Source organism: Eremomyces bilateralis, assembly GCF_010015585.1.
Source record: "Eremomyces bilateralis CBS 781.70 unplaced genomic scaffold P152scaffold_1, whole genome shotgun sequence".
Taxonomy (NCBI): domain Eukaryota; kingdom Fungi; phylum Ascomycota; class Dothideomycetes; order Eremomycetales; family Eremomycetaceae; genus Eremomyces; species Eremomyces bilateralis.
In genome coordinates, this window is record NW_022985067.1 from 1107143 (window position 1) to 1132294 (window position 25152).

At 53.3% G+C, this 25152-nt stretch overlaps 9 protein-coding genes across 9 annotated transcripts; 4 read left to right on the forward strand and 5 right to left on the reverse strand.

The window, feature by feature from the left end:
• Positions 1–217: 217 nt before the first annotated feature.
• Positions 218–1658, forward strand: P152DRAFT_10982 (uncharacterized protein). The gene is made up of 2 exons (XM_033673618.1): positions 218–456; positions 511–1658. The coding sequence occupies exons 1-2, from the start codon at positions 450–452 to the stop codon at positions 1245–1247; spliced, it is 744 nt and encodes a 247-aa protein (XP_033538829.1). The 5' UTR covers positions 218–449; the 3' UTR covers positions 1248–1658.
• A 138-nt stretch (positions 1659–1796) lies between these two features.
• On the reverse strand, positions 1797–5059 carry P152DRAFT_453796 (Skb1 methyltransferase). The gene is made up of 4 exons (XM_033678457.1): positions 4614–5059; positions 3965–4565; positions 2355–3889; positions 1797–2246 (listed from the first exon to the last, which is right to left on the reverse strand). Exons 1-4 carry the CDS (start codon positions 4707–4709, stop codon positions 2070–2072), a joined length of 2409 nt encoding a protein of 802 aa, XP_033538830.1. The 5' UTR covers positions 4710–5059; the 3' UTR covers positions 1797–2069.
• Positions 5060–5805: 746 nt separating this feature from the next.
• Positions 5806–8070, reverse strand: P152DRAFT_486659 (amino acid transporter; the record flags this gene model as incomplete). Its single annotated transcript, XM_033682088.1, has 4 exons — positions 5806–6449; positions 6521–7579; positions 7654–7816; positions 7875–8070. 4 exons carry the CDS (start codon positions 8068–8070, stop codon positions 6143–6145), a joined length of 1725 nt encoding a protein of 574 aa, XP_033538831.1. The 3' UTR covers positions 5806–6142.
• Positions 8071–8553: 483 nt separating this feature from the next.
• P152DRAFT_387967 (aldehyde dehydrogenase, allergen Cla h 10) lies at positions 8554–10240 on the reverse strand (the record flags this gene model as incomplete). Its single annotated transcript, XM_033675903.1, has 4 exons — positions 8554–8995; positions 9045–9634; positions 9687–10086; positions 10182–10240. The coding sequence occupies 4 exons, from the start codon at positions 10238–10240 to the stop codon at positions 8554–8556; spliced, it is 1491 nt and encodes a 496-aa protein (XP_033538832.1).
• Positions 10241–11468: 1228 nt separating this feature from the next.
• Positions 11469–13591, reverse strand: P152DRAFT_10758 (uncharacterized protein). The gene is made up of 5 exons (XM_033673600.1): positions 13215–13591; positions 13131–13160; positions 12014–12178; positions 11894–11964; positions 11469–11843 (listed from the first exon to the last, which is right to left on the reverse strand). The coding sequence occupies exons 1-5, from the start codon at positions 13428–13430 to the stop codon at positions 11612–11614; spliced, it is 714 nt and encodes a 237-aa protein (XP_033538833.1). The 5' UTR covers positions 13431–13591; the 3' UTR covers positions 11469–11611.
• A 509-nt stretch (positions 13592–14100) lies between these two features.
• P152DRAFT_504547 (vacuolar protein sorting protein-like protein) lies at positions 14101–17533 on the forward strand. The gene is made up of 7 exons (XM_033682379.1): positions 14101–14230; positions 14285–14356; positions 14407–15342; positions 15389–15622; positions 15671–16006; positions 16060–16605; positions 16656–17533. The coding sequence occupies exons 1-7, from the start codon at positions 14216–14218 to the stop codon at positions 17439–17441; spliced, it is 2925 nt and encodes a 974-aa protein (XP_033538834.1). The 5' UTR covers positions 14101–14215; the 3' UTR covers positions 17442–17533.
• A 2112-nt stretch (positions 17534–19645) lies between these two features.
• P152DRAFT_478227 (aldehyde reductase) lies at positions 19646–21439 on the forward strand. Its single transcript, XM_033681642.1, has 4 exons — positions 19646–20381; positions 20442–20807; positions 20860–20982; positions 21035–21439. Exons 1-4 carry the CDS (start codon positions 20129–20131, stop codon positions 21331–21333), a joined length of 1041 nt encoding a protein of 346 aa, XP_033538835.1. The 5' UTR covers positions 19646–20128; the 3' UTR covers positions 21334–21439.
• Positions 21440–21762: 323 nt separating this feature from the next.
• P152DRAFT_510481 (uncharacterized protein) lies at positions 21763–23162 on the forward strand. The gene has a single exon (XM_033682661.1). It carries the CDS (start codon positions 21855–21857, stop codon positions 22890–22892), a length of 1038 nt encoding a protein of 345 aa, XP_033538836.1. The 5' UTR covers positions 21763–21854; the 3' UTR covers positions 22893–23162.
• Positions 23163–23225: 63 nt separating this feature from the next.
• On the reverse strand, positions 23226–23716 carry P152DRAFT_469677 (uncharacterized protein; the record flags this gene model as incomplete). The annotated part of the gene is made up of 2 exons (XM_033680913.1): positions 23226–23294; positions 23348–23716. The coding sequence occupies 2 exons, from the start codon at positions 23714–23716 to the stop codon at positions 23226–23228; spliced, it is 438 nt and encodes a 145-aa protein (XP_033538837.1).
• Between the last annotated feature and the right edge of the window lie 1436 nt (positions 23717–25152).

Genomic DNA, 25152 nt, shown 5'->3' on the forward strand with positions numbered 1-25152 from the left:
CACACGCTCCATCTCGGAACTCCACCCACCATCACTCCCCTCAATCTCTAGAGACTCCCCCGGGACCTCTAGCTAACATTCAACCGTTCGACTTCACGTCGTTCACCACGGCTTCTCACCAGCAACCATGGCTCCCCACTCCAGTTCCTCCAGCCTCAGGGCATCAGAATACTCCATCTACAGCAACCAACCCAAGCGAATCGTTCCCGCATCAGGACTTCGTGCTCTTCGACAATCTTCCGGCAGCAGCGTCACCAGCTCCGCCTCGTCGACCCAGTGCTCCAACGTCGGCGCCTTCGTTTAACTTGGCCAACCAAGGGTTTTACAGCTCTTCGGCTCCGTCTTCGTCTGTTAATATCCAACGACCGCCTCGTCCACCTGTCCCTCTGTTTGCAAGTAACAGTGCCGGGAATATAAATCAAGCTTCGCAGCCCCGCCCGACCGCAGCTATGAACGGTACTACCTACCGTAACCGGCATCCTCAACCGCACTCGCTGACCATGATCTCAGACGATTTCAACTTTGACACCGGCCTCGCCGACCCGTTCAACTGGGAAGATGCGACCGTCGGAGCAGGCTTCACCGCCATCAACAATGCTCCAGGTTCCACCTCCACCCAAACGGTGTCTCCGAAGGACCTGTTCAACGTCGATCCGCTCGCGTCCGCTCCGCCCTCGGCGGCCTTCACGAACTTGACGTCTCCGTCCATCAACGGGTCTCCCTTCGTTGGGGACACCTATGATACCTCGCCCATCTTCCAGGATGAGGGCGAAATGGGCGCCCACAACTGGTTCTCGCTCTTCCCGGACAGCACCGATAAACCATCCGCTCCTCTCGGCGAGCCGATGGTCCGCGACATGAGCAACCAGTCCGCCGCCAACCGTTCGAGCAGCTCCGCGTCCGACTCACCTGTCACACTCGAGTCTCGCCACCGCTCCGTCGGCTCCGGCAGCTTCTCATCGCTGTCCGGCATCACCAAGTCTCGCCGGCGAAAGGGTCCGCTCCCGCCGATCGAGGTCGACGGTGGCGACAAGGTGGCTCTCAAGCGCGCTCGAAACACCCTGGCCGCGCGTGACTCCCGCCAGCGCAAGCTCGAGCATGTCAACTATCTCGAATCGGAGAAAGCGCGCCTCGAGCAGTCCGTCGTCGATTTGACGAGCGAGAACAACTCGCTGCGCGACCGCCTTAACCGTGCAGAGGCGCGCTTGTCCAACTCGGGCGCCGCGTTCGACGGCAATGTGTTTTGATTCGGGATTGGACAGGTTATCGACGTTATTCTTGGTATTCCCACCCGGTTGAACGCACATCGGGATGACGATTGTTCATCCACGTATTCTGATCTCCCTTTGGCTGGTGGCTCGTGTCTCTGGTGTGGGGATGCAGCACCACGCCTGTTCCTCAAAAGTTCTTATGATGTGTGTGCGTGTGGACGGTTCATTGTCTAAGCGGATTCGTCTTCCTTCCGAGGAGGATGTTTCCTGCTCTTAGACCTTTCCTTGTTTCCTACCTGGTACTACTGTTTGCTTTTATCCACACCACTTCCTCCCTTACCCTGGCCGGTTCTGACGTCTCCCTTCTCGTGAGGGATTGACTCGTGGCCATGCACTTTGCGCTTCATTTGAGAGAGGTTTTCCGATGCTCATCGCATCTCTGGTTTTGTTCTCGGCTCTGATTGAGTCTAGAGACAGCTTGGGGTGGTGGTCTCGGTGGATCAACAACGGATTTTAAGTTCGGACTTTCGCTGGCAGGATTAGGGCAGTGCGCCAATTTCAATAAACCTAATCTTGCCTCACTTTTGTGTTCATGCTGTGCCGTAGATTGTGATGAAGAACGCTGATGTAGTAGATTGTGAACCGAACCCTGCGTACAACTTCAATTGGATATCGAACTGTGGCTGGCGCCGTCGCTACCGTAGCCAACGCTTTGGCAAGATGTCTTGTATCTCCTCCCTGGACTCCCAAGAACTTCTACCCAGCAACCAACACTCATCTTCCACAACACGGCAGTCATCCCATCCCCCATATTTTAATCCCTCTTCCCCTCCATCCTCTCCGCCACACGACGTCACACTACAACACGCACCCATTCTTCTTACTCGAATGCAACGCGCTCGTCCCTATCCGTAACCGCGTCCCACCCACCTCCACGAACGCCTCCACGAACCATTCATACCACACTTTTAGATCGTCCGTCTGCCGATGCATGGAAATCTGCAGTTCGGAACCGGCGGGGAGGTACATCGGTGTCTGTTTACTGAGTAAGTACATACGGTCACCATACCCAACTTCTACATCGGCGGGGTTTGCGGATGGAAATTGGAGGGCGAGGGAGAAAGAAAGAGAGAGATCACATACCTTCAACGGAAAAAACATCGGAAACCAACTCACCATCTCCCCACTCTTCGCCGCCATCGTCCCCGGATGCGTGCTCAGCTCCGTTCCCGGATACAGCTCCGCCTCGAAATACGCCGCCAGCCCATGGCACACCCCGCGTTCCGGCACCGCGAACGTCATCCGGCTGCCCCGCGCATTATGCTCGTTCCACCCCGACCCGCCCGTGCTACCCCCCGTGCCGCCCGCGGGAAGACCGCTGCGCCGGAGAGCGGAGTGCGCGAGGTGCGTAGCGGGGAGCGGGTGCGTGAAGGTCCAGCAGGGAGGGACAGTGGGTTGGATGGAGGGGTGGAGGGGGGCGGTGGGAATGATTGGGGAGTTGTGAGGAGAGGGTGACTCCGGTGACGGAGACGGCGACGCGGGTTTTCCTTCGCCTGCTGTGCTCGTGCTCGATTCGCTCGCGACAGTGTAGGAGAGGTAGTCGAACGCGTGCAACATGACGACGTACGGCGTCTCCGGGGCGGTGGGGTCAGTGGGTTCGCGCGCGCGGATGTCGGCGTGTAGCTTCGGCGCGGCGATGGGGGTGAGGTAGGCGGAGTAGCTGCGCGGGATGGAAATGCCGTGCACGGGGTTCAGGACGTGCTGCACGCCGTCGAGACACTCAGGGGAGAGCTCGTTGTCGGCGAACGAGCCGAGCAGCTCGCTGATGAGAATGTCGACGTGCGCGTGCGTGCCGTCGGGGAGGGTTGGGCCTTTCCAGGCGCGCATGTCGGTCTTCACGACGGTAACGGCGCCATTCCAGATCGTCGCATTGTGGTGCTGGAGGACGACGTAGGCGTTCGGGTTCTTCTCGACGGCCCAGAGGGAGATGGGGACGCCGGTGGAAATGCTGGCTTGGAGGGCGCGGGTAACGAGCGGGCCGCGGCCGGCGCCGGCGACGGCGACGAGGGGTTTCCTGTCGGGGCCGGAGGTGGATTTGCCTTGGGCGACCCAGTCGCGGAGGCCTTGGGCGACGGCGCGCTCGTACCATTCGTATTTGATGGGGTCTTTTTCGAAGACCTCGTAGGTGATGCTCTCGAGGTTGTCGGTGAGGGGTTGGAGGGGCACTTGGAGGTAGTCTTGGTAGCCGGAGCCGAATTGCTCGATGGTGGGCTTGGGGGGTTGGTTGCGTTGGAAATAGCGGAGGTAGGAGAGGTGGGGGGTCGGGTCGTTAGTCACGCGGGTGCTGGTGCGGATGCCGGCGGAGGCGCTGCTGAGATGGGCGGCTTCAGTGGGGGTGGGGTCATCGATGGTCATGTCGTTCGGGGATCGTGGCACGTCGAGGCCATCTCTTAGGATGTCAAACCCCGGGAGCGGACCGACGTCGCTGAGGATGACCCACGGAGCGATCCGGAGCCGCATGTACCGGCTGATGAGGCTCTGGTGGGGTTTCGGGAGCACGGGTTGGCCTTTGCGGTTGTGGATGAAGGCATTCCCGGGAATCAGAAGGATGCGGAGGGGTTCGCTGAACCAGCGGGTTTGGACATGAACGGAGGGGAGTTGACGGGGAAGACTCAGTCCTAGTGGGTTGTCAGATCAGGAGTCACATCGCGTATAAAAGCATCGAACGGCGCAAACGTTTGCGGATATCTTACCAACTGTCAGCCTCACATGGTATTGACAGATCGTCCTGATGATATTCCATGCATCCCATGTCCCAAACGGATCCTCCTTTCCAGCCCCCTCATCCGTCTCCACGTAATTCGACCGGGCAAACCGCGAGAGATGACCAAATCCCTCCCCAGAATCAGTAGCTGGATCATCTGTCATCGGGAACATGATGTGAAAAGTCAGATACGGCCCGATCGTCAATGCCTCCTTCACCGCTCGAGCAAACTGCGCTACTCCCGCCCCGTGGAGCGATCCATGATGCAATTTTGGGGCCTGCACAACGAGATTCGTGGCTCCGCAGAAGGCGGCAAAGGCGACCTCCTGGTTGAAGACTTGCCGGGACACGTTGGCGATGATGGGGTCTGGCGACGCCAGATCGATCCACGTGCTCGAGTGGACCAGCAGCTGCGAGACCAGCTCATTCGGCATGAGATTGGTGTCGGATGGCTTGAGCGGTGGGATCAAAGGAGCGAGTCCTTCGTCAGCAGTCTTCTCCCCATCCAGCTCGGCGAGTCGGTCGGAGAGGCGTGATAAGACGCTCGTCCGATATTCCACCGTGGTAATCGGGGTGGTCAGCATGTTGTACTACGTCTCGGTCAGAATCTTTACTTTTCGTCCATGTTTAAGACTCACATCTAAATCCAGCGCCTGCTGAAGCACCTCGGTGGTGACGGGAACCGTGCGCTTGGTCTCATGCTGAGCGATGTAAAATTGAATCTCGTTCGCCATCGCTGGCAAGAGACTGTCCATCTCGGACTGTTTAATAACCAAGAATCTACCGGTTGAATTTTCCACGGTGCGCTAAAAGCGATGTCAGATTTATGAAAGACTGGATTTTTTAGTGAATCGCATGGTATGGTAATGAGCACAAGGGGCTTTCGTGGGAGACAAAGTTTATATTGGCCTAGGAAACGTAACACCACAACCAGACGACGACGAAATAAAAGTGGAGCCTGAGGCGGAAAGGAGACGAGATTTAAGTCTGTGCAGACGAAGTATCCAGGCTGCAAGAAAGCAGTGTAGCATCAATTTGTCGGTTTCATAAACAACTTGCTGTCCTCTTTGTAGCCAGGGATTTGAAAATTCCCTTCGTGGTGACAGTGATTTGTCTGTCCATTCGATAACCAATTGTTTGCTCCTACCTTCCGCCCGGAGAGAATCGGAAATACGGACCTATGTACGCCTCACATCACTACGGCTTGGTACGATGCATTGTTTAGAGCTAGCATCTTCTGTAACTACCGGCAAGGTGGATTAATTGTTTGAGGAACCAAGAATCACATTTCAAAGGAAGATGTTGAGGGAGCGAGTGTCAAATAGTGCCAAACCATTCCCCCGCAACCATCTACTTGGTGCAGGTCGCGCTGCTTTCATATCGATTCGGATATCTAATCCCTATATGGGGATTCAAAACTCTACTTATATACTCTTCCAAAGTCCTATAGCGCCCAAGTCCGCCTTTCTTGTCGCCTACGCGACTCAATTATAGTATAACGTCGAGATACCGTCGCCAGCATGCACCGTCGTATTCAACGTCACATTGCTACATTGATTATATGTGAGTAGATACTATGGCCCGTATTTAAAGTCGAGATCATACTCAAACTCTCCGAACGAATACACCTTCTGCCGTCTCTTCCCGATTGATTTCACAACGCTCTATCTCTACGACCCAACCAAGTGTAACATCCCTACAGGATGTGTAGCGAAACCTAGCCCCTGTACGTACACTCCACGAATGCTCATGAAAAGTGATATGCCTGCATCGACTAGTGTTAAGAACATATCACAGATGCGGCTGAAGAATATGGCCGAGTGTGGTGCAAGGGAAAGCTAATGAGAACTTGAGATAGAACAGTTCATGATAGAAAGCAAATGGACTTGAGAAGATGGATGATCGACTGGCTGAATATTATGATACTATACGAACGCTGAGAAATTTATCATGATATGAAGAACCATATACGCTTAACTCCAGATACCCCCTTTGTCTCCATCAATTTGATCAAATGGCGCAAGGAGTAGCTAAGACCAAAATCGAAACCAACTCGCTAAAATCAGGTTATTAAGCTTTCAATGCAGACACCTTAACAAATAGACACCTTGCTCTTTTGCCATCGCTTCAAACACACAAGCACGCTTTCATTCCATGTTCAGTCATCTCACAGGTACATCACACGATGTTCATCGATTGGCAGCAAGCTCTGCCGCTCCGCATCCGCATCCTCCTCCATCTGCTTCTCTCGGACATGTCGACCCTCGACAGCCGCAAATACCGTCAAGGCGCCCCCGATGATCGCTCCAGCGATGGTCATACCGGCATTCACCGGAGTGGGATTGCCGCTCATAAGATCGAGGGTCAGGGCGTCCAGGCCGGATTGGGAGAAGTTGATGAGTCCGGAAAAGCAGATGATGGCGCCGTAGATGCGGCCGAAGGTGGCGAAGCCGAAGACTTTGGTGGCGTAGTCGCTAGGAGTAAGTTGTCAGCTTTGTTCAAGAGAGAGGAGTGGTGGATATGTCATTGTCAGGGGTTTACTTACGACACGGCGGAGTAATAGAACGGCCGAGCGATGACGAATAGAACCACGGTGATATAACCTGCCCAGATGAACGGCAGACAATTGACGACGCCGATAGCCGTGATAAGCACAACAATAACTCCAAGAACGGCCGGCACGCTAAGATGATTCAAGAGGACCGCAATAAAAGGCGTGGCGGCAACGCCGCCGATCGGGAGCGCGAAGTCGAAAAATACCGCAATCTGCCGCTCTCGGTCTTCGCCTACTAAAAACGAGTACTGGGAGTCCAGTGTCGCGATGAAGTAGTTCATCCGTAGCATCTGCAGCATCGTGAGGAGTAGGAGTCCGATAAACCATGGTGACAGCATCTGCCTATGCGCTGGCTGCCCGTGGAGCACGCCCCAAACTTCGCTAACGATCCGGCGTTCTTTTTCATATTCGGCCTTTTCGATCCGCTCGGCCTCGACTCCGACCAGCTCCTCCAGCTGACTAGCCCTCCTCTCCCTCCGCTTCGCTCGCTCCGCCCTTACCTGCCGCAGCTCCGCCCTACTCTCGATCTCGTCGTCCGAGTCATGAATATCCCGCATCGAATCCTGCGCCTTCTCGATCTTCTGCCGCAGCTCCGGCCCCGTATGGTAGCTCTTCGGCGGCATGACCAGGAACTCCAGGACCACGATCAGCACAGGAACCAGCGTATACCCGAAGAAGAAATACGCCGGCGCAAACACCCGCGCGGACGCCTCGTACGCCAGCCGATAGAACAGAAACACCGCCGCCGACGCGTCGAAGCTGCCGGTCACAAGCGCCACGATGATACCGGAGTGCTTGGGGAAGGCGTACGCGAGCTGGAATGACGGGATGAAGATCGCGCTGCCACCAAGCGCGAGGAGGATGTTCGCGACGATGTAGCCGTCAAACGCGGGAATGGCGAAGGCGAGGCCCATCAATACGCTGCCGGCTGCCAGGAGGATGCTCCCGGCGACGTAGAGGACGCGGCGGCCATAGCGGTCGAGGATGGCGCCGATGGGGAGTGCGGAGACGTTGGTGGCGACGGAGGCGACGGTGAAGAATAGGTTTAACCTTGATGGTCGCCATCAGATATTGCGTTCGACCGCTGAAGGTGGTGTGACATGACCTGCCCCTGAGATTCTTACCTAATATCTTGCTCAACGCACCCCGTACCGGTTTCACCCCCCTCATCATCTGTACACAGCTCTTGATACACGCCCTCGGCGATTAGTACCGGCTTCAATGCCGCAAAGCCAAAGACGATACCGGACGCCAGCCAGCACACAACCACGGCAATTGATACTTGCACTATCGTTCATCACGTCAGTCCCAGGCCCTCTCCAATCCGTCGTCGACTCCCTCCTACCTAATCGTTTAAAAACCGGAACTTTATACGCCGCTTCCCGACCCGTCGGAGGTGCCTCAGTCGACAGTAGAGGAAACGGGTCGAAGCTCAGAACGTGGCTTTGGACGCTCAGGCGGCGTTCCGGGGCGTCGAAAAGGGTATCGCCGATTTCGCGATCCACGCCCTCATTGGCCGTGACGTGTTGGGTTAAAGACATCGACTTCGGGGCGGCCAATGGGAGAGGGGCACGGCTATAAAATGGCCGACATAATTTCGATTACGGCGAGGACAGTTGAGGAAGATAGGGATATTATAGGATTTGGTTCGTGGTGGTCATGCATCGTTTCTTGTTTTTCTACTACTATCGCGATCTAGATCCTCTATGGACTAGAGTACAGTACGGTGGGCTCCTCGAGCTACGATGGGGACCCCTGGCCATTGCATCACCGTCAACATAAATTTCCTGCTTCGGACTCGGATCTCCCAAGACACAGAGCGCTTACGGTAATTGATGGACATCTGCAGCATCGGTTTCACAAGCATTAATCCCTCACGGTGTGGTCTCATTCATGGTCAATTTGCGCTTATGTACATACAGTGGCTCAACTCATGTCAACGCAATTTGCTATCGAGCGCTCCTCGTCGAAGATCCAGATTATAGGGATACTTTCCTTCCTTGACTCGTTTCCGACTTCAGAACTTAGCCGAACAACGCATCGGCCAGACGGATGCTCACCGTCTTGGTCTGCAGATAATTCTCCAACGCATCCTCGCCCAACTCGCGTCCGATGCCCGACTCCTTATACCCGCCGAACGGCAGCTGATGATGCAGCATGTTGTACGCGTTGACCCAGACGGTGCCGGCCTTCAGGGAGTTGGCGACCTCGATGGCGGTGTTCAGATTGGTGGTGTGGACGGCGGCGGCAAGACCGTAGGTGGTATTGTTGCCGAGGGCGATGACATCGGCCTTGGTCTTGAACTTGCTGATGGAGCACACCGGGCCGAAGATCTCCTCCTGCACGATCTTCATGTCGTCGGTGACGTTGGAGAAGATGGTGGGTTCGATGAAGTAGCCTTTGTCGCCCTTGCGGGTACCGCCGATTTCGACCGTGGCGCCGGATTCTTTGCCGTGCTCGATGTAGCTGCGTGCTGTTAGCCAGGCACCCCGTTTTCGGGATCTATGAAACTTACCTCATGATACGGTCGTATTGTAGCTGCGAGACTTGCGGCCCCTGGAAGGTATCCGCATGGAACGGATCGCCCACGACGTTCTTCGCCGCGCGCTCCTTGAACCGCTGCAGGAACTTCTCATAGATGCCCTCCTGCACGTAGATCCGCGATCCCGCACAGCAACACTGTCCGTGATTGAAGTAGATCCCGAAGTTAACCCACGAGATGGCATTATCGATATCCGCGTCGTCGAACACGATGTTCGGGCTCTTCCCGCCCAGCTCGAGTGTCACCTTCTTCAAGTTCGAGTCCGCGGCGGCCTTCATGATCTGCCGTCCGACGACCGTCGAGCCGGTGAAGGCGACCTTGTCGATCTCCATGTGCGAGGAGATGGCGGCGCCGGCGACCTTGCCGAAGCCGGAGATGACGTTGATGACGCCGGGGGGGAAGCCGGCCTCCTTGATGAGTTCGGCGGCGACCAGGGCGGAGAGGGGGGTCTGTTCGGCGGTCTTGATGATCACCGTGTTGCCGGCGGCGACAGCAGGACCGATCTTCCAGCACCACATCAGGATGGGGAAGTTCCACGGGATGATTTGCCCGCAGACACCGATCTGCTGGCTGTCAATTTCGAACTCAATTAGTCCAAATGAAAACCAAACTTACCGGCTCTTTCCTCACGTAATTGAACGTATCCGGCGTGGTATCCACGACCTTCCCCTCAATCTTATCCGCCCACCCGCCATAATATCTCAAGCACGCTGCCCCACCTGCCACATCGTTCTTCGCGATGCTGAACGCCTTCCCGTTATCCAGCGCCTCCACCGCCCCGAGCTTCTCAACGTTCGCCTCGAACAGATCCGCAAGCTTGCGAAGGTACTTTCCCCGCTGCTCGGGCGTTACGCGCCTCCATTCGCCATCGAACGCCGCGCGCGCCGCCTTGACGGCGATGTCGACATCTTTCTCAGTGGCTTCGTGCACGGAGCAGATGACGGATTCGTCGGACGGGTTGATGACATCGAAGGTCTTGCCGTCGACGCCTTTGACGAACTCGTTATTGATGAAGCTGGGATACGGTCAGTTGGGGGTCTAAGGCAGTAGGTAAGCTGCTTGCGGGGTCGGGGGCTAGTGGCGACACCTGGTGTAGCTTGGTATACGTACAGGCCGGTAGGCTGGGTGTATTCACCCGTAGCGGGCGTCTTTAGCTGGACGGAAGTCATTTTCACGGTTGGATGAAGACAATGGTATCAGGTGGTGAATTCAGCAATGTTCGATCAAGAATCAAGAATCAAGAAAGTAGAGAGGGGAAGGGGAAATTCCATCCGTATCCGCTATTGCGGGGCGTGTGGACGGGTTTTTGCCCTTAGCAGGATCGTTTGTTTTGGCATGACGTGAGGAGGTTAGGGGCGACGGCCGACGACTGAGAAATCAGTGGGACCGACGCAGTGTCTACGCTGGTGAAACCCTTATTTTCATATCTGGTAAGTAGTAACTAGTAACTGCTCATGGCCAGTTGCCACTATTATTACTGTCACAGCAAAAGGTCGACACGATTACTACGGTAGCTGCTGGCGGTGATGATTGATGGCTGCAGTCGTTCGGTCTGATGGAAGCCCGGCAATAGATGTGATAATAGCGTTTACTCCGTTCAGTTGTGCCCCTTCACTCCTTGCAACCAGTAAACATCATGATTAGTATTAGGATGACATTTATGAACGGTCCATTTCCTCCTTCAGGATCAACCCCGCAGATGAGTGGCGTTCAGGCGCGTCAAAACATCCCGTCCCCCGCCTTGTGCGCGCATGGTATGACGAACCAATGCCATTGCTCCTCTTCATCCGCTGGTACCGTTCACGTTGCATTTCCGTCCGCCTGGGCAGCCTATCGAATTGTGGGATTGGGTCGATCTTGCCCTGATCACGTTGCCGATTGACTGAGAACCGGTTTTGTGTATTACAGGTGCGGGGGGATTTCTTCGTGTCGAGATTCGAGAATATTCCAGGCCCGCATTGGAGATGCTATTGCTTTAGGTGGTTAGTTGCAAGGAGCGGCGGTTAGATAAGGGTTTAGATCAGCATCAGCTTTAGCTTCGGGGACGTCGGCGCCGAAGGTGCGATGGCTTCGGCCGAGTGGGTTACCAGGACCGAATGGCGACATGCATCTCACTCGGTCGATCGGAGGAGCTCGTCTGGATAGAGGGGACGAGTGACTTCTGCCTGTGGAAGGGGGTGGAAGCGGTTCAAGTCATATTGAAGGGGCATACGGATCTACGAGGGGCCGGAAACAGCTGCAAGTTGTCGCGATGAAGGGAGCACGATTTCAGCAAACACAAGTTGAGACTATGAATCCTCTGAATTCCGATATCTGTTGGAACGAACAATCAATCAGATGCGCAATATGAGTTCCGATCCCCGCCCTCATCCCGTCTGTCTCAGCACCCAGCTGCCGAACGAACATTCTCGTTCCCTAATGCGATGAATCAAATCAATCAATGCCTATTCTGATGCCCCGTCAACTCCTGCCATCGGTTTCCGATGTGTATGTGGTATTTCGATCGAAGGAAGTAGAGTTCGATCCGGTGTCGTGTGCGTTCACATGATTTCATCGGTCATGCCCGTGTCGCCCCCGCTGGCGGGTTGGACCGCGCCGTTGGCCATGTTGGTGTCGGCGCTGGCGTCGAAGTAGTCGGCCATTTCGGCGTCGAGCTCGTCAGCCGTCTTGGACTTGGGTCGTCCAGCATTGCGGCCGCGGCTAGTCTTCTTGCCCTTGGCAGCCTTGTTGGCGGTCGCGGGCTTGGGAGTGGGCTTTGCGCCGGGTTTTCCGCTAGACGGACGTTAGTAACAGCTAAGATGTGATGGTCTGGCAGAACTTACGAAGCGCGCTCCGCGAGGGTCTTCGGGGCAGCGGGAGATGGGATGGACTTGGGAGAGAGGAGAACCTCAATCTATAACTTGTTAGTTGATGCAGAGCAAGCGAGTCGAATCCTCACGAACCCTGATCGGCTTCCCGTCAATGCGGAGACCGTCGAGTTCCTTCGCAGCCTTGGCAGCGGTCTCCTCGTGTCGGAAGATAATGGTGGCGGTGCCACGGCTCTTGCCATCAGCGCCATAGGCGATAGTAACCCTCTTGGTTGGTCCAGCCTTCTTTCCAAAGAATTCCTATTACGTTGAAAAACACGGGTTAGCCGAAGGTATGCAAGTCGTCGGAATGGATGGTATCCGCATCGAATCCATCGAGTATGTTGGTCCTCATTCGCTCCAAAAAATCTCCACCCAGAAGCATCAAGTCAAGCAGCGAGCAGTACAGCGAGCCAGCAGTGATTGTTAGCAGAAAGATCCAGAAGGAAATGTCCGTGCAACCACATAAAGGAAATCCCACAGCACATCCAACCAAGGAGTGCTAAAATATAACCCAAATCCCCCTAAGTGCGCAACAGCATGATACCAAGGGTAGGAAGCTTGGAAACTTTTGGAGCAGGAGGTCGACGCCCGCATCAACATCCCATGAGACCTGCTCAACGACCGAATAGTCAAGGAAACCGGCCTTCCCATCGTGCATAACCATATTCACAGCTGGTCGGAAATGGAACGGTCGTGAGATGTGGAAACTTGCAGCGATTGCCGTCCGAGGATAGGAAATATCGAAGCCATCAAAGGAATGCTGCTTGGAAGTTCACTGCTGGTTCGCTGCGTATGCCGAAATGCCAAATGAGTGCCAACATGCCATGCCTCTGCCTCGCTCTCTTTGGTTGTGTCCATCTCAAGGCTGACTGCTTGCCAGGCAGGTGCCATAAAGAGAATGATCCAGCAAGCCAAGATTGCCATGCCCTATCAACACTGCCATGCCAAAGTTCTTCCATGGTTCAGAATGTCACAACCGAACGATGGAAAGAGACCCGTTTCTGAGTCCTAAGGCTGGGGAATGCGGCGATGGTCTTTGCTTTGCGTCATGCCTATGATAGGCGAGCTAAAGCGTGTGATCTTCCACACGAGAGGGGCTTTGTGAGGGCTTATAAGACGTCCAGTAGTGTCATCCTCAGGAAGGTGAAGGAAACTCGATCGACTGCGAAAACCGCAATGTGGGGTCCGCCATCCACACTATTCAACGTACCTCGATCTGCTTCTCCTCGACGTCGCGAGGCTATGACATGTTAGTGATGATCCGAGTAGAACCAGTGTGATAGTGGCCACTTACGAGATTGCTCACAAGAATCTTGCTTCCATGAGCAGACCCAGTGAGAGAGACAATAGCCTTCTCGGCCGCTTTGGCAGCCTTGGTCTTCTTCGTGACGCCGCCAACGGGGGCGGGCTTGGCCTTGACGGCGGCGCGGCGAACCGGTCGGCGCTGACGAGTCTGGTTGCGCTTCTCGGTGAGGATGTCCCCAAGAGATTTCTCGAGCTGGTTGGACATGATGTCGATGATGATGATGTGTTTCGATGTATTAGATGGTGGCAAAAGTGGATGGTTGGCTCCCTGATTCGTGATCGGAGCCTTGAGAGATGAAACCTTGCGAAGGGAGGCGGAGAGTAGAAAGAATGAGACGCTTCTCTTCAAGATGAGGAAGAGATTGATTGACGGCGGTATGAGCGTTGGATGGTTTGGAGGGGGTTTCTGAAATGTAAAACACGTCGATCGATCGGGAAAGCTAAAGGCGCGTTTGTTGATGACGATTCGGCTTGGCAAGCCTGATTATTACAAGTTGGACGTTGGAAATTGGAAAGTGGAAAGCGCGGTTATGCGGTGTTCTTTAGTTGGATGGGAAAGTAAAGTTGATGGAAGAAAGTAAAATCAAGTGGGTGGTTGAAGTGGGATGGATTGGAGAAGGTGAACTGATGATGAAAGGAAAGGAGAGAGAGGGAAAGAGTCGGAGAACGAAAGGGAAGGGATGATTCATAGGGCATGAGGCATCAAGGCTGTGCATGAATGTTGTTGCCTTTTGTTGCCTTTTGTTGCCTAGTGTTGCCTTGTGTTTTTGTACCGGTAGGGGTGTTTAACACGTGTCGTTGTATCACGGCTAAACACAGGTAATCACCCACACCTCGACGCTTCAAGCTCAAGCAGCTCTATGGAATCAGGATCATGTTGATTGAAGCCTATTGTCCCCATTATCTTCAAATGATCAAGTCGTTCTTAGTCCTAGTCAAGATGGTTATGGGATGACGGACTTCTACTCGATCGCATTGTCATAGAGCACGATGGCGCTAACGTCGGTTGGTCAAGTTCCTCCTCAAGCCGTTGCGCTCTCTCTAACGAAGCTCTTATAGTGGAAGTCCTTCAAGTTCTTCGAGGTTTCTGAGGTCAAACTACCGGAAAGCGAGAGGACCTTACTCTCTGATGTATGTCTGACCTAAACATATGGTGATACAGCCACTTACTAGTCCTCCAGCAAGGCGGCATCACCTGCGTCACCACCGGATCCGACAATGTCTTCTTCGGAAGCTCCGATGGCGTCGTTCGCATTCTATCCCAGGCGTTTAAAGTTGCCCGGTCATTCAAAGCCTACGATTCCACGGCCATAACGCACATGAAACAGGTCCAGGGGACCGCATTACTGGTCACGATTGCGGAGGATCTGTCAACCGATCCCGTGCTGAAGTTGTGGGCTCTGGACAAGATTGACAAAAGGACGGGAGCGCCAAGGTGCCAGACGACGATACATATACGGAATGGTGGAAAGAGGTTCCCAATATCTGCTTTCGACGCCCTCGAAGATCTCTCTCAACTCGCGGTCGGGTTCGCTAATGGGGCAGTGACGGTTGTACGGGGGAATCTGATCCACGACTTGGGAAACAGCCAAAGAACCGTCTTCGAATCGGAGGAGCCGATCACGGGCATTGAGTTCCGCGTAGGAAATGCGATCACGCTTTGTATATCCACCACCTCAAGAATATCGATGCTAGCGATTTCCGGGAAAGGACAAGGTCAACCCGCACGAACTCTGGACGAATCCGGATGCGGAGTAGGGTGTCTGGCCCTGGACCCAAACACAAGAGAGCTGGTTGTTGCGAGGGAGGATGCGATACACTACTACGGTCCAAGAGGTCGAGGACCTTCGTTCGCATACGAATGCCCGAAGAAATCGGTCCACATACATAACGACTATGTTGTCATCGTCTCCCCTCCACAGTCGAATACACTACCCAGGTCAGCGCCAATGCGGACGTTTGGTGGCACTGCAGCAGACGACCTCTTCAGTACTTCAAACTTCACGATCTTGAATACCGATTTGAAATTTATAGCGCACCAGGAGTCCCTACGTGCCGAAGTGAAGGCCGTCTTCATGGAGTGGAATGACATATTCGTGTTGACAACAGATGGAAAGGTATGCAACATGTCAATTCCGTATGCCCCTTTTCTAATTGCAGTAGCTTTATCGGTACCACGAGAAGTCGCTGCAGCAGAAGCTAGAGCTCCTTTATCAGCGAAACCTCTATGTCCTTGCCATCAACCTGGTGCAAAAGCTAGGGGTGGATCGTTCCCAACAGAATGTCATATATCGCAAATACGGTGACTATTTATACCAGCGACAGGACTACGACACAGCCATGCAGCAATACCTGAAAGCGATTGACAACACCGAGCCATCACAGGTGATTCGCAAGGTAATTCCCCGAACCGAAACCTTTACATAATCGTGCTAACAACCACAGTTTCTGGACACCCAACGGATCCACAACCTCATAGATTACTTAGAGGAGTTGCATGAGCACCACAGAGCCACGGCCGACCACACGACCTTACTCCTGAACTGCTATGCAAAATTGAAAGATGTTGAGAAACTCGAGGAGTTCATCAAATCTCCCGGAGACCTGAAATTCGATTTGGATACCGCTATCGCAATGTGTAGACAGGGTGGATACTTCGACCAAGCAGCCTACCTTGCACGCAAGCACGAAGAACATGAGCTGGTCGTGGACATTTTGATAGAAGATTCAAAACGATATGCGGAAGCAATTGCATATATCTGGCGGCTTGAGCCGGAAACTGTAAGCTGGTACCCTTTTTTTCTTTTGAGAGCTCAGGACTGACATTCAGGAAGGCGTTCAAGAATTTCATGAGGTTTGCCACGGTCTTGCTTGAGAATTGTCCTCAAGACACTACAAAGCTCTTCCTCGACTATTACACTGGCCAGTACAAGCCCAAGAAGGATGCGGTCGTGGTAACCAATAACCCCACTCCCACAAGTTACGGTCTCGCCACGACTGCCACAACCGCTGTCCAGAATCTGGCTGCTCTTCTGCCACTCCCTTATATGAATACTAGCACCGTCCAAAGTCCTAGCTCAGCCAGCGACCAACAAACCACGGTGAGCCAGGCTCACATTGTGGAGACGAACGCAGATGATCCCCCAGCGGACTATGATATCCCTAAGCCACGATCGGCTTTCCCGGCTTTCGTCGACCACCCGGAACAGTTTGTCGTTTTCTTGGAGGCGTGCGTTAAGAGCGACGATGTCAAGGACGAAGACCGAGTGGATCTATATACGACGTTGTTCGAGATGTACCTCCACAAGGCGAGCTCCTTGAGAGGGGACGATAAGAAAGCCTGGGAAGACAAGGCCCGAGAACTGGTGGACGACAAGAAGGTTTGTTCAGTATTGTTGACCAGTGACCATTTTTCTAATACCTGTTATAGATCCCCATGGAAACCTCCAATGTCCTTCTGCTTTCCGACCTTGAAAATTTTAAAGAAGGGAGTACCCTTGTCCGAGAGCAAGAAGGCCTCTATTTCGACATCTTCCGCTCGTACACGCGGGCCAAAGACACCGCCGGCGCAATCAAAGCGCTCCGAAAATACGGTCCCGAAGAGCCGCAGCTCTATCCCGCCGCGCTCCAGTACTTCACATCTAGCGAAGCGATCATGCACGAAGCCGGCGCCGAGTTCGAAACCGTGCTAAACAAGATCGATGACGACGGCCTAATGGCCCCGCTCCAAGTCATCCAGACCCTCAGCACCAACGGCATCGCCACCATGGGCATGATCAAGAAATACCTCAGCAAGTCCATCGACCGCGAACAGCAGGAGATCACCAGCAACCGACGCCTCATCCACTCGTTCCGCGCGGACACCGAGACGAAGCGCGGCGAAATCGAGGAGCTAACAAACAACCCCGCGACCTTCAAAGTCACCCGCTGCTCCATCTGCGGCGGGACGCTCGACCTGCCCGCTGTGCACTTCATGTGCAAGCACTCGTTCCATAAGCGTTGCCTAAACATCCAGGACGACGCGGAGGAGCAGAAGGTCGAGTGCCCGGTGTGCGCGCCGCAGAACGCGACCGTAAGAGCAATTCGGAAGGCGCAGGAGGAGAGCGCGGATCGGCATGATATGTTCTTGGATGCGTTGGCAAGGAGCAGGAACAAGTTTGAGGTTATCACGGAGTGGTATGGGAGGGGGGTCATGTCGGCGCCGACGCCTGAGTAGCGAACTTTGGGGGTGGACGTTTAAGTGGCTCCGGTTGCCAAACCTGTCGCTAAATATGTAGAGAGAATCAATGATACCCCATGAATAAAGACTCCTATCCAGGCCACGCCACTCCTCCTTTTAGCGCTTGAACTATCTCCTGTGTAAAATCGCGTACAGTACCTTTAAGGGGGTCGATAGCGATAATTGCAAACGACGTCGACGTGCCTTCCTCAATGACATAGTCTCAATAGCCGATTGACAGTGATATCTCAATCTTTTGGAGATACTGTCGACAAATCAAAATTGTACAATTCTGTCAAGCATTCCCTACGTTAAGTCTCTTTGAATTCCTGCAAGCCCCCTTAAGATACCTATTTGCACGCACAACCTTACCCTCGTCTCACAATAAAACGCACTTACTTCTGCTCCTTCATTCCCTCAAACAAATCTCGTCTCAACCGTCCCAAAACAAAAACATACGACAGCGAACATTCCCATGTGGTCACCCACCATAGTACTGCTTCGCCTCGGACCAGCTTATGTACGGCAGATCGGACGGGATGCCCAGGTTTCTGGTCGATGTGGCCGTATGTACTTGGAGTTGAGGTGAATAAGTTTATATACGTGGTGACAATGGCTTTCTCCGGCCATAGGGTTACCATATGGAAAGGAAGCCCAAAAAGGAAGCCGAGGATTGGGTCGGACGGTTCGGAATCCTGTGGGGATCCGATATGGACGTTACGGGCCCGTTCTCTGCTTTGTGACTTGGGAGGCGAGTTGGAATATTTGGGATACCCACCGCTAAACCCCGATGGAGTAATTCATAGTTTGTGTTTGTTTACATACGTGCCGTGTCCGATGGTCGACAGGGCGAGGGACATTCAGCTATCGTCACGAGTGGATCCTTTAGCTCCTACTGTATGCAGCGGGTGATCTGTAGCCTTGATGCGACTCCTAGAAGGGCGATGGCAATTAGGTAAAATAAGAAAGTATTCACTGGATGGGATCTGCCTGACTTAATAGTTCATCTTGGTCCCCCCCTCCGAATGTATGTCGGAGTAAGCGCTCTGGGCCACTACGCCAAGTCGGCCAGCCACCCAGTCGTGGCTAAGACGTCGGAAACACTAATTAGAAGGGGTCTGGGGGGCGCTGCAGAACAGGGGCGTGCAAGGAGCAAGGGGAAGAGGCAGGCCGCGTGCGATACGCATACGTCCACACGGTGTAAGCGGAGACGGGACTCCAGCGAGCGGAGGAGATCATCCAAATGGTCAGGCAAGAAGCCCAACTACACCGCCGTAGGGGAGGCAGGAGTCCCCCACCGCAACCCCTGCGCATAAAATCCGCCATAGGGAAGTGGGCGGATCGCAACTAGCAGGAGGAATGGCAACGCAAGGCCCAGAACCAAACGGCAAGCATCTGGAAGGGCAACTGGTGCGAGGACCGCCTAAAACTATGATGGAGCCCCAAAACACGTCGCCACCGCCCTCTTCCTCCTCCGTTCTGAAGTGATCGGTCTCAACGCATGGCTTGCACAGGTCAGAGTTCCGGAGATACGCCCAGGTTGCGCCTGTGAGTGGCCTGCGCAAAGAGTACGCCACGTTCTGATCCATTGCTCAATACACGAACAGGCTCGGCTATAGCTATTCGCACAAATCCAAACACAAGACTTGCTAGAGATCCTCTCCGCCCCGGCGAGTGCAATAGCGGCGGCCCGCTGGATAGTCGCACGCAACCTACTCCTACAATTCCAGTTCGCTAGCAAGATCGAAGAGGAGGACAGTTCAGGTTTCACGCCGTTCCAAGAGATTAGAGACGAATAGGGGGAGGGAGGAGGATGGTATGCCTGTGTAATGCAGGCGGTTCGCAAGATATCTGCAAGAGTGGAAGCAGTGGTTCCCAGCGATGAACAACGATTGAGGATAAAAGTAAGGCTAAAGCGGGCAATCCGCCGTAGCGCTAGCGTGGTTTTCTAAATGGTTTTCCCACGGGGTTTTTTGTCCTCCATAGTAGCGATACAGCCTGCATGGACTAGATAGGGCCGTATGGTATCAGGCGTTAAATAGACCAAATAATAATAATAGTCCATCTTGAAGTTTTGATTATCTCCTGCTTAGGCCTTCGAAGCCGGCAGGTTTGATACGTCCCCAGTGTGGTTATTTTGAGGCTCTCCATTGAGTCATATATTTTGTCACATTATTGGACACCTACCAGAGATGCCACTGGCCACACTAGCAGTTAAATCGGTATGGCACACGTAAGACTTTACATTGCTACAAGAACTTCCCGCCAACGAGAGTGCAGCCGTTGGAAATCAGAGGTTATTACTTATTGTCATCACGCAAGATTTCTTCCTTCGTTCTTTATCTCAAATAAGCTCGGGTGTATCTACCCTGCGATGAATCCTACTTCGTACACAATACAAGCGTCTCATTCCTTCTGTCGGAAAACCTATTGTTTCCGTGATTGGTTAACTCATTGACACGTTAAACCAATCAATAGCAGCTGAGTCCCTGCCGAACCTGGTGGTTCAACCCCGGGGCACCTAGATCCCTTGGACAGATATAAATGCCGCGCGAGGGACGCACAACATGTTGATGTTTTCGGATCTTAGTCCTTGTGATCGTCCTCAAAGTCGAGCTGCCTCCTGTCGAACGAACAGTATCCCCGATTCAGCCTTGCTCTTCTTTACTGTATTTTCTTGAATCATGCCAGAGCTATCCTTCACTCCCGTCCTTCCCAAGGGGAGTCTCGTCCTTGTGTCGGGGGCAAATAGCATGCTGGGAAGTCATGTTGTAAAACAGCTCTTGGAATACGGATACAAAGTCCGGGGGACAGTCCGTGACGTGGAGAAAAACGCCTGGATGGTGGATTTCTTCAAGAGCTACGGAGAAGAAAGCTTCGAGCTCGTGAGGGTCCTTGATATTGCAGTGGCGGGGGCATTTGACGATGCAATCCAGGGTAGGTGATCTGAGATGGCATATGAAAAGGGGGCAGAGATTGAACAATAGTTGACAATAGGATGTGCTGGCGTGATCCATCTGGCAATGGTCACGAACTGGGCTCCAAATCATCCAGATGATGTCGTACCACTCGCCGTCGCCGCAACATTGGGGTTCCTCAAATCTGCCGCCGACACCCCGAGTGTAAAGCGTTTCGTGCATTGCTCCTCTTCAGCAGCAGCCAGAAGACCGACTGCCAACGTACGACGGGTGATTGATTCAGACACGTATAACGATGAGACTGTTCAAGCCATTTATGCCGATAAAGGAGAAATACAAGGACTCGACAAAGCATTTGCCGTCTATACCGCGAGCAAAGTTCAGAGCGAGAAAGCAGCTTGGAAGTTCGTGGAAGAAAACAAGCCTCCCTTTGTATTTAATACGGGTGTGTATTCTAATCATGTACACGTCAAAGGTTCGAAAGCTGACTTGCCTAGTTCTTCCCGAACTTTGTTTTGGCGAAATATTTAACGCGGAGAAGCAAGGCTTTCCATCTTCGGCCGGATTTGCCAAGGCCTGCTTTGAGGGAGACCTTAACTCCTTCGCATTCCTTCCGCCCCGTAGGTGTCATCTTGGACATGCGCTTGTTCTTCTTCTACTAACGGATCCTAGAACAATATGTCAATACGGAAGACGCCGCTGTGACCCATATTGCAGGCTTGATTCACCCGGACGTCACCAGCGAGCGACTGTTTGCCTTTGCTGAGCCGTTCAATTGGAATGACGTCCTTGCGGTCTATCGCAAGCTGTTTCCAAGCAATAAATTCCTGGATGATATGGACCTTGGTAAGGATTTGTTGGAGATCAAGGGACATGATAGAGTGGATCGACTGCTGAAGGAGATGGGACGACCCAAGGGGTTCAGGAAGCTTGAAGAGAGCCTCACCCAACTTACGAAGGCGTTCGCCTAGGTTGCTGCTTGGACAATCCTGGAGATAGGATTGGGGATATTTCGCCCGAATTAGTACTGAATACTTTCCATACCTAGATACTGCCGAACACAATCAAACCCAAGGTATTCTTGTCTTGACCGAATCCAATACAGAACGTCGTCCAAATTGGCTTTCCAACGCCTACTCGCCACCTCTACAACGCGAATAGATGCAATCTAATGTGATTTGGACCGAGTATACCGTACCAGGCAACTCATGCTTGAAGAATGTACTTGGACATAAGGATTCAGGATGAACAGAAATCATGTTATGAGCAAGACCGAGAGGTTGACGATATGACCTGATGCCCTTGGAACGGATATATTTCGGATGTTGGAAAGTGACCCACAAAATTTTGCGGGATGAACCAGAACTGGACCGCAGACGCGATTGAACCTTCATCGTGAACACTAGGATCTTCAACTTTTCCATTCCAATACGATACCGTGTGAGACTCTAGCAGACTCTGGCTTAAATTTTAGCCTGATTGGATATCGAAAATGGCAGCACCTCGAGCCCTCATATCCTCGTTGCGATGTACAGGCTGCCGATCGCCCATCGTCCGGCCTTTTCTTCCATCTTATACTGAGCGCGTTCCGCCTCCCCGACGCGAATTGAGTCGCCTATTCACTACCTCGATCCGGAAAAACGTAGAAATACCAGCGGAAGGCTCTCATAATAGCCGCAATGACACCCCCGAGCCTTCTCCCGACTCGTCTCTCCCGTGGTACCTACAACCCGCCCACCGACAACCTACGCTCCTCACATCCCCTATCGCCTCTGCGCCACTCCCCGACCTTCCTTCGAACCCTCCACCACTTCTCGCGCCGCTCCTTTCTCATATCAACGAGGGCCTCGGCCTTACGGATATCTCATTGCTCGACCTGCGCCAACACACCTCCAGCATCTCTCAACTTACCGCCATCCCCGAGTCGCTGCACCCGCCTACGCTAGGCCCTTCATTATTAATGCTCATCGCGACCGCTCGGAGTACGCCGCATCTACACTTGTCCTCTCAGAGATTGTGTCGCTGGCTGCGGACGGAATGGAAACTGAGGGCTCGAGCGGATGGTCTACTGGGTAGAGGAGAGTTGCGGAGAATCGGGAAGCGGAAGGCGAAGAAGGCAAGGACGTTGGCGAGGAGAGGGTTGATGGAGAATGCGATGGGAGGGGCGATGGGAGGGATGGGTGAGGAGGGGAATAGCTCGGGATGGGTTTGCGTCTATGTTCCCGGTGTCAAGGCCGGGGAGTTGGAAGATGTGACGAATATGGAGCCGGAGAACGACCTGACTGAGATTGAACGGCACGATGGGTTCGTGGGCTTCGATGAGACCGAACAAGGAAGTACGGTGGTGGTGCAGGTCATGACGGAGGCGAAGAGAGCGGAGCTGGATCTGGAGGGTCTATGGAGTGGATGGATGCACCGTGAGCAGAAGAGATGGGCTAAGATTGATTTTCAAGCGGAGGAAAAGGCCAGAGAGATATCTGAAGTGGTCGCTGGGGATTCGGATCGAGGCTATTTCAAACCAATGGCTTGACGAGCTCATGGAATCGCCACACACGTTGCCAACCTCAAGGACCTCGCAGTCTACAATGGACAAGCCGTTTGGGCTGAACTTTACGAAGCCATAACCTCTCCCGGCTCCCGGAGGACACTGATATATGTATGTATCTGAGTATTGGGCATTTAGGCTTCAACCACTTCGCTGCCTTATCCACTGAAATCATCTGCTGGCATGTGAATTCCGATACTTACCTATCTATGTAACTAAGAACTTCATCAAATGCATCATCGACTACGTCAGAGCCTCCATTATTGTGTTCACCAAGGAGCCGTGCAACTTCCGGAATCCGGGAAGGATGTGGCGATGCTAAATCCAAAATAGCTTAAGCACCAGCGGCACCTTGAGCACCAGCGGCACCTTGAGCACCAGTGGCACCTTGAGCACCAGTAATACGGTAGCACCTTAAGCACCAGCGGCATCTTAAGCACCAGTAGCATCTTCAGCACCAGCGGCACCTTGAGCACCAGCGACACCTTAAGCACCAGCGACATCTTAAGCACCGGCATCTTAAGTACCGGCACCTCAAGTACCGGCACCCTAAGCACCGGCACCCTGAGCACCAGCGAGGCCTTAAGCACCGGCACCTTGAGCACCAGCGGCACCTTAAACATCGGCACCTTAAACATCGGCACCTTAAGCACCAGCGGCACCTTAAGCACCAGCACCTTAAGCACCGGCACCTTGAGCACCAGCGGCACCTTAAGTATCGGCACCTTAAGTATCGGCACCTTGAGCACCAGCAGCACCTTAAGTACTGGCATCTTGAGCACCAGCGGCGCCTGCGGCGCCACCGCCATTTTATGAATCCCTGGAGCATATCATGGATGCATCGATATTGAGGCTGACATTCTGATGGCGATGACACGAAGCACAATCAAACATCCATGGAGATGATTCGGATTCGCCGACAGCTGCAGCGATATTGACCCGCCAGGAAGATCCAGATGTTTTAGTGACGCTGTGGCAGATGACTTGCATATCGAGTATGTACAATCGAGGTTGACAAATATCTTGGTTTCAAGGACTCCGAAATTCACCCCAATGCCGTCATCTCCAACCCACGTGTGATAGGGTAGGGCATGTGGATTTCAGAATGACCTGCCAACTCGAGGCAGCACGTGCAAACAGCGGCAGAAAAGTATTAGGGCGCTTTCGCTTGATGAATGGTGAGTTGACACCATCCTTTCCAAAGAAAATTGTCCGTCGCTACAACACAGCGGATCCGGATGGATCCGTCAGACATGTGAGACGCTGCAACGAAATTCGCTGGATAGGGATGATTTCCGAACGCTTCGGAGGCATGATGAAACCACACGGCAGCCGACCGCTCGGATCTCCCGCAAGGTTCCAATATCCAAAGACCAGAACTCACGTGTTGGAGTGGAATGAAGTGGAGTTGCAGCATGATCTACCCCACAACCGCAACCCCTTGCCGACTCACTGGGCTGAGGTCCCACATCCCGAGCCCCGAGGCGAGGTTTCGGTACTCATGTACCTACTTGGTACCGCGACCTCTGCGTACCAGAAATATTAGGACGACAAGGAATTCAAATTGGTAATCCGGAATATCACATCCGGAATACCACCGAATATCTAGGAGGAACCATCCTCGGAAGTTGGGAGGAATACTGGAGGGAGTAATATTCTAGATTGTTCCTTGGAGTCTAACCTGTATTGGTAAGTGTTCGCAGCGAAAGTCCCAAGCCAATATCACGAAACTCGGCAAAAGTTGGGAAATGGATAGTGACGATATTTCTGCCGTGTTATTCAATGCCTCGGAGATGAGTCGTTTCGGGTCTCGGGACCAAGTCACGATCTTTGCGGAAACCCCCATGGCCCAGATTGGCCGAGCGCGGACGCGGTGGTCTGCTAGAAACTTTAGTCTCTACTCTCTAGTTAGTAGAGGTACACGTCGACAAACTTTGCGAAAGAGCTAGACTTGTGCGCTGGGACTTGTCAGGGGCCTCAGAGCGAGGATATTATAAATGAAAGTGCAATAACCTCCGAACATGGTTAGTACTCGCCACGTGCCAGCACGCAAAGGACACATCATTCTATTCAGCATCTCGACGAAATGGGGAAGTCCAATATCATTCTATATCTTCGGCGTTTAATTTCCGTTCCAAGTGATACTGGATACGGGTATACGCAGCGGAAGTTGTTAGTTCAACTAGTCCCTGCAGTCTGCGGACAATCCGAGCGAATCCGCAAAGATGGTGCATTCGGGCAAGTA

What these genes read in the sequence shown, in the direction of transcription:
- P152DRAFT_504547 (XM_033682379.1), top strand. An exon ending in CATCACAGGTGATTCGCAAG is followed by an intron (nt 15,623 to 15,670) that starts GTAATTCCCCGA and finishes TAACAACCACAG; the next exon opens with TTTCTGGACACCCAACGGAT. An exon ending in GGCGGCTTGAGCCGGAAACT is followed by an intron (nt 16,007 to 16,059) that starts GTAAGCTGGTAC and finishes ACATTCAGGAAG; the next exon opens with GCGTTCAAGAATTTCATGAG.
- P152DRAFT_453796 (XM_033678457.1), bottom strand. Translation starts at nt 4,709, where the DNA reads ATGGCGAACGAGATTCAATTTTACATCGCTCAGCATGAGACCAAGCGC. An exon ending in AGCAGGCGCTGGATTTAGAT is followed by an intron (nt 4,566 to 4,613) that starts GTGAGTCTTAAA and finishes ACCGAGACGTAG; the next exon opens with TACAACATGCTGACCACCCC. An exon ending in CGATGTTTTTTCCGTTGAAG is followed by an intron (nt 2,247 to 2,354) that starts GTATGTGATCTC and finishes CTCAGTAAACAG; the next exon opens with ACACCGATGTACCTCCCCGC.
- P152DRAFT_510481 (XM_033682661.1), top strand. Translation starts at nt 21,855, where the DNA reads ATGGCAGCACCTCGAGCCCTCATATCCTCGTTGCGATGTACAGGCTGC.
- P152DRAFT_10758 (XM_033673600.1), bottom strand. Translation starts at nt 13,430, where the DNA reads ATGTCCAACCAGCTCGAGAAATCTCTTGGGGACATCCTCACCGAGAAG. An exon ending in AGATTCTTGTGAGCAATCTC is followed by an intron (nt 13,161 to 13,214) that starts GTAAGTGGCCAC and finishes AACATGTCATAG; the next exon opens with CCTCGCGACGTCGAGGAGAA. An exon ending in TTGACGGGAAGCCGATCAGG is followed by an intron (nt 11,965 to 12,013) that starts GTTCGTGAGGAT and finishes AACAAGTTATAG; the next exon opens with ATTGAGGTTCTCCTCTCTCC.
- P152DRAFT_478227 (XM_033681642.1), top strand. Translation starts at nt 20,129, where the DNA reads ATGCCAGAGCTATCCTTCACTCCCGTCCTTCCCAAGGGGAGTCTCGTC. An exon ending in TCCCTTTGTATTTAATACGG is followed by an intron (nt 20,808 to 20,859) that starts GTGTGTATTCTA and finishes TGACTTGCCTAG; the next exon opens with TTCTTCCCGAACTTTGTTTT. An exon ending in CTTCGCATTCCTTCCGCCCC is followed by an intron (nt 20,983 to 21,034) that starts GTAGGTGTCATC and finishes AACGGATCCTAG; the next exon opens with AACAATATGTCAATACGGAA.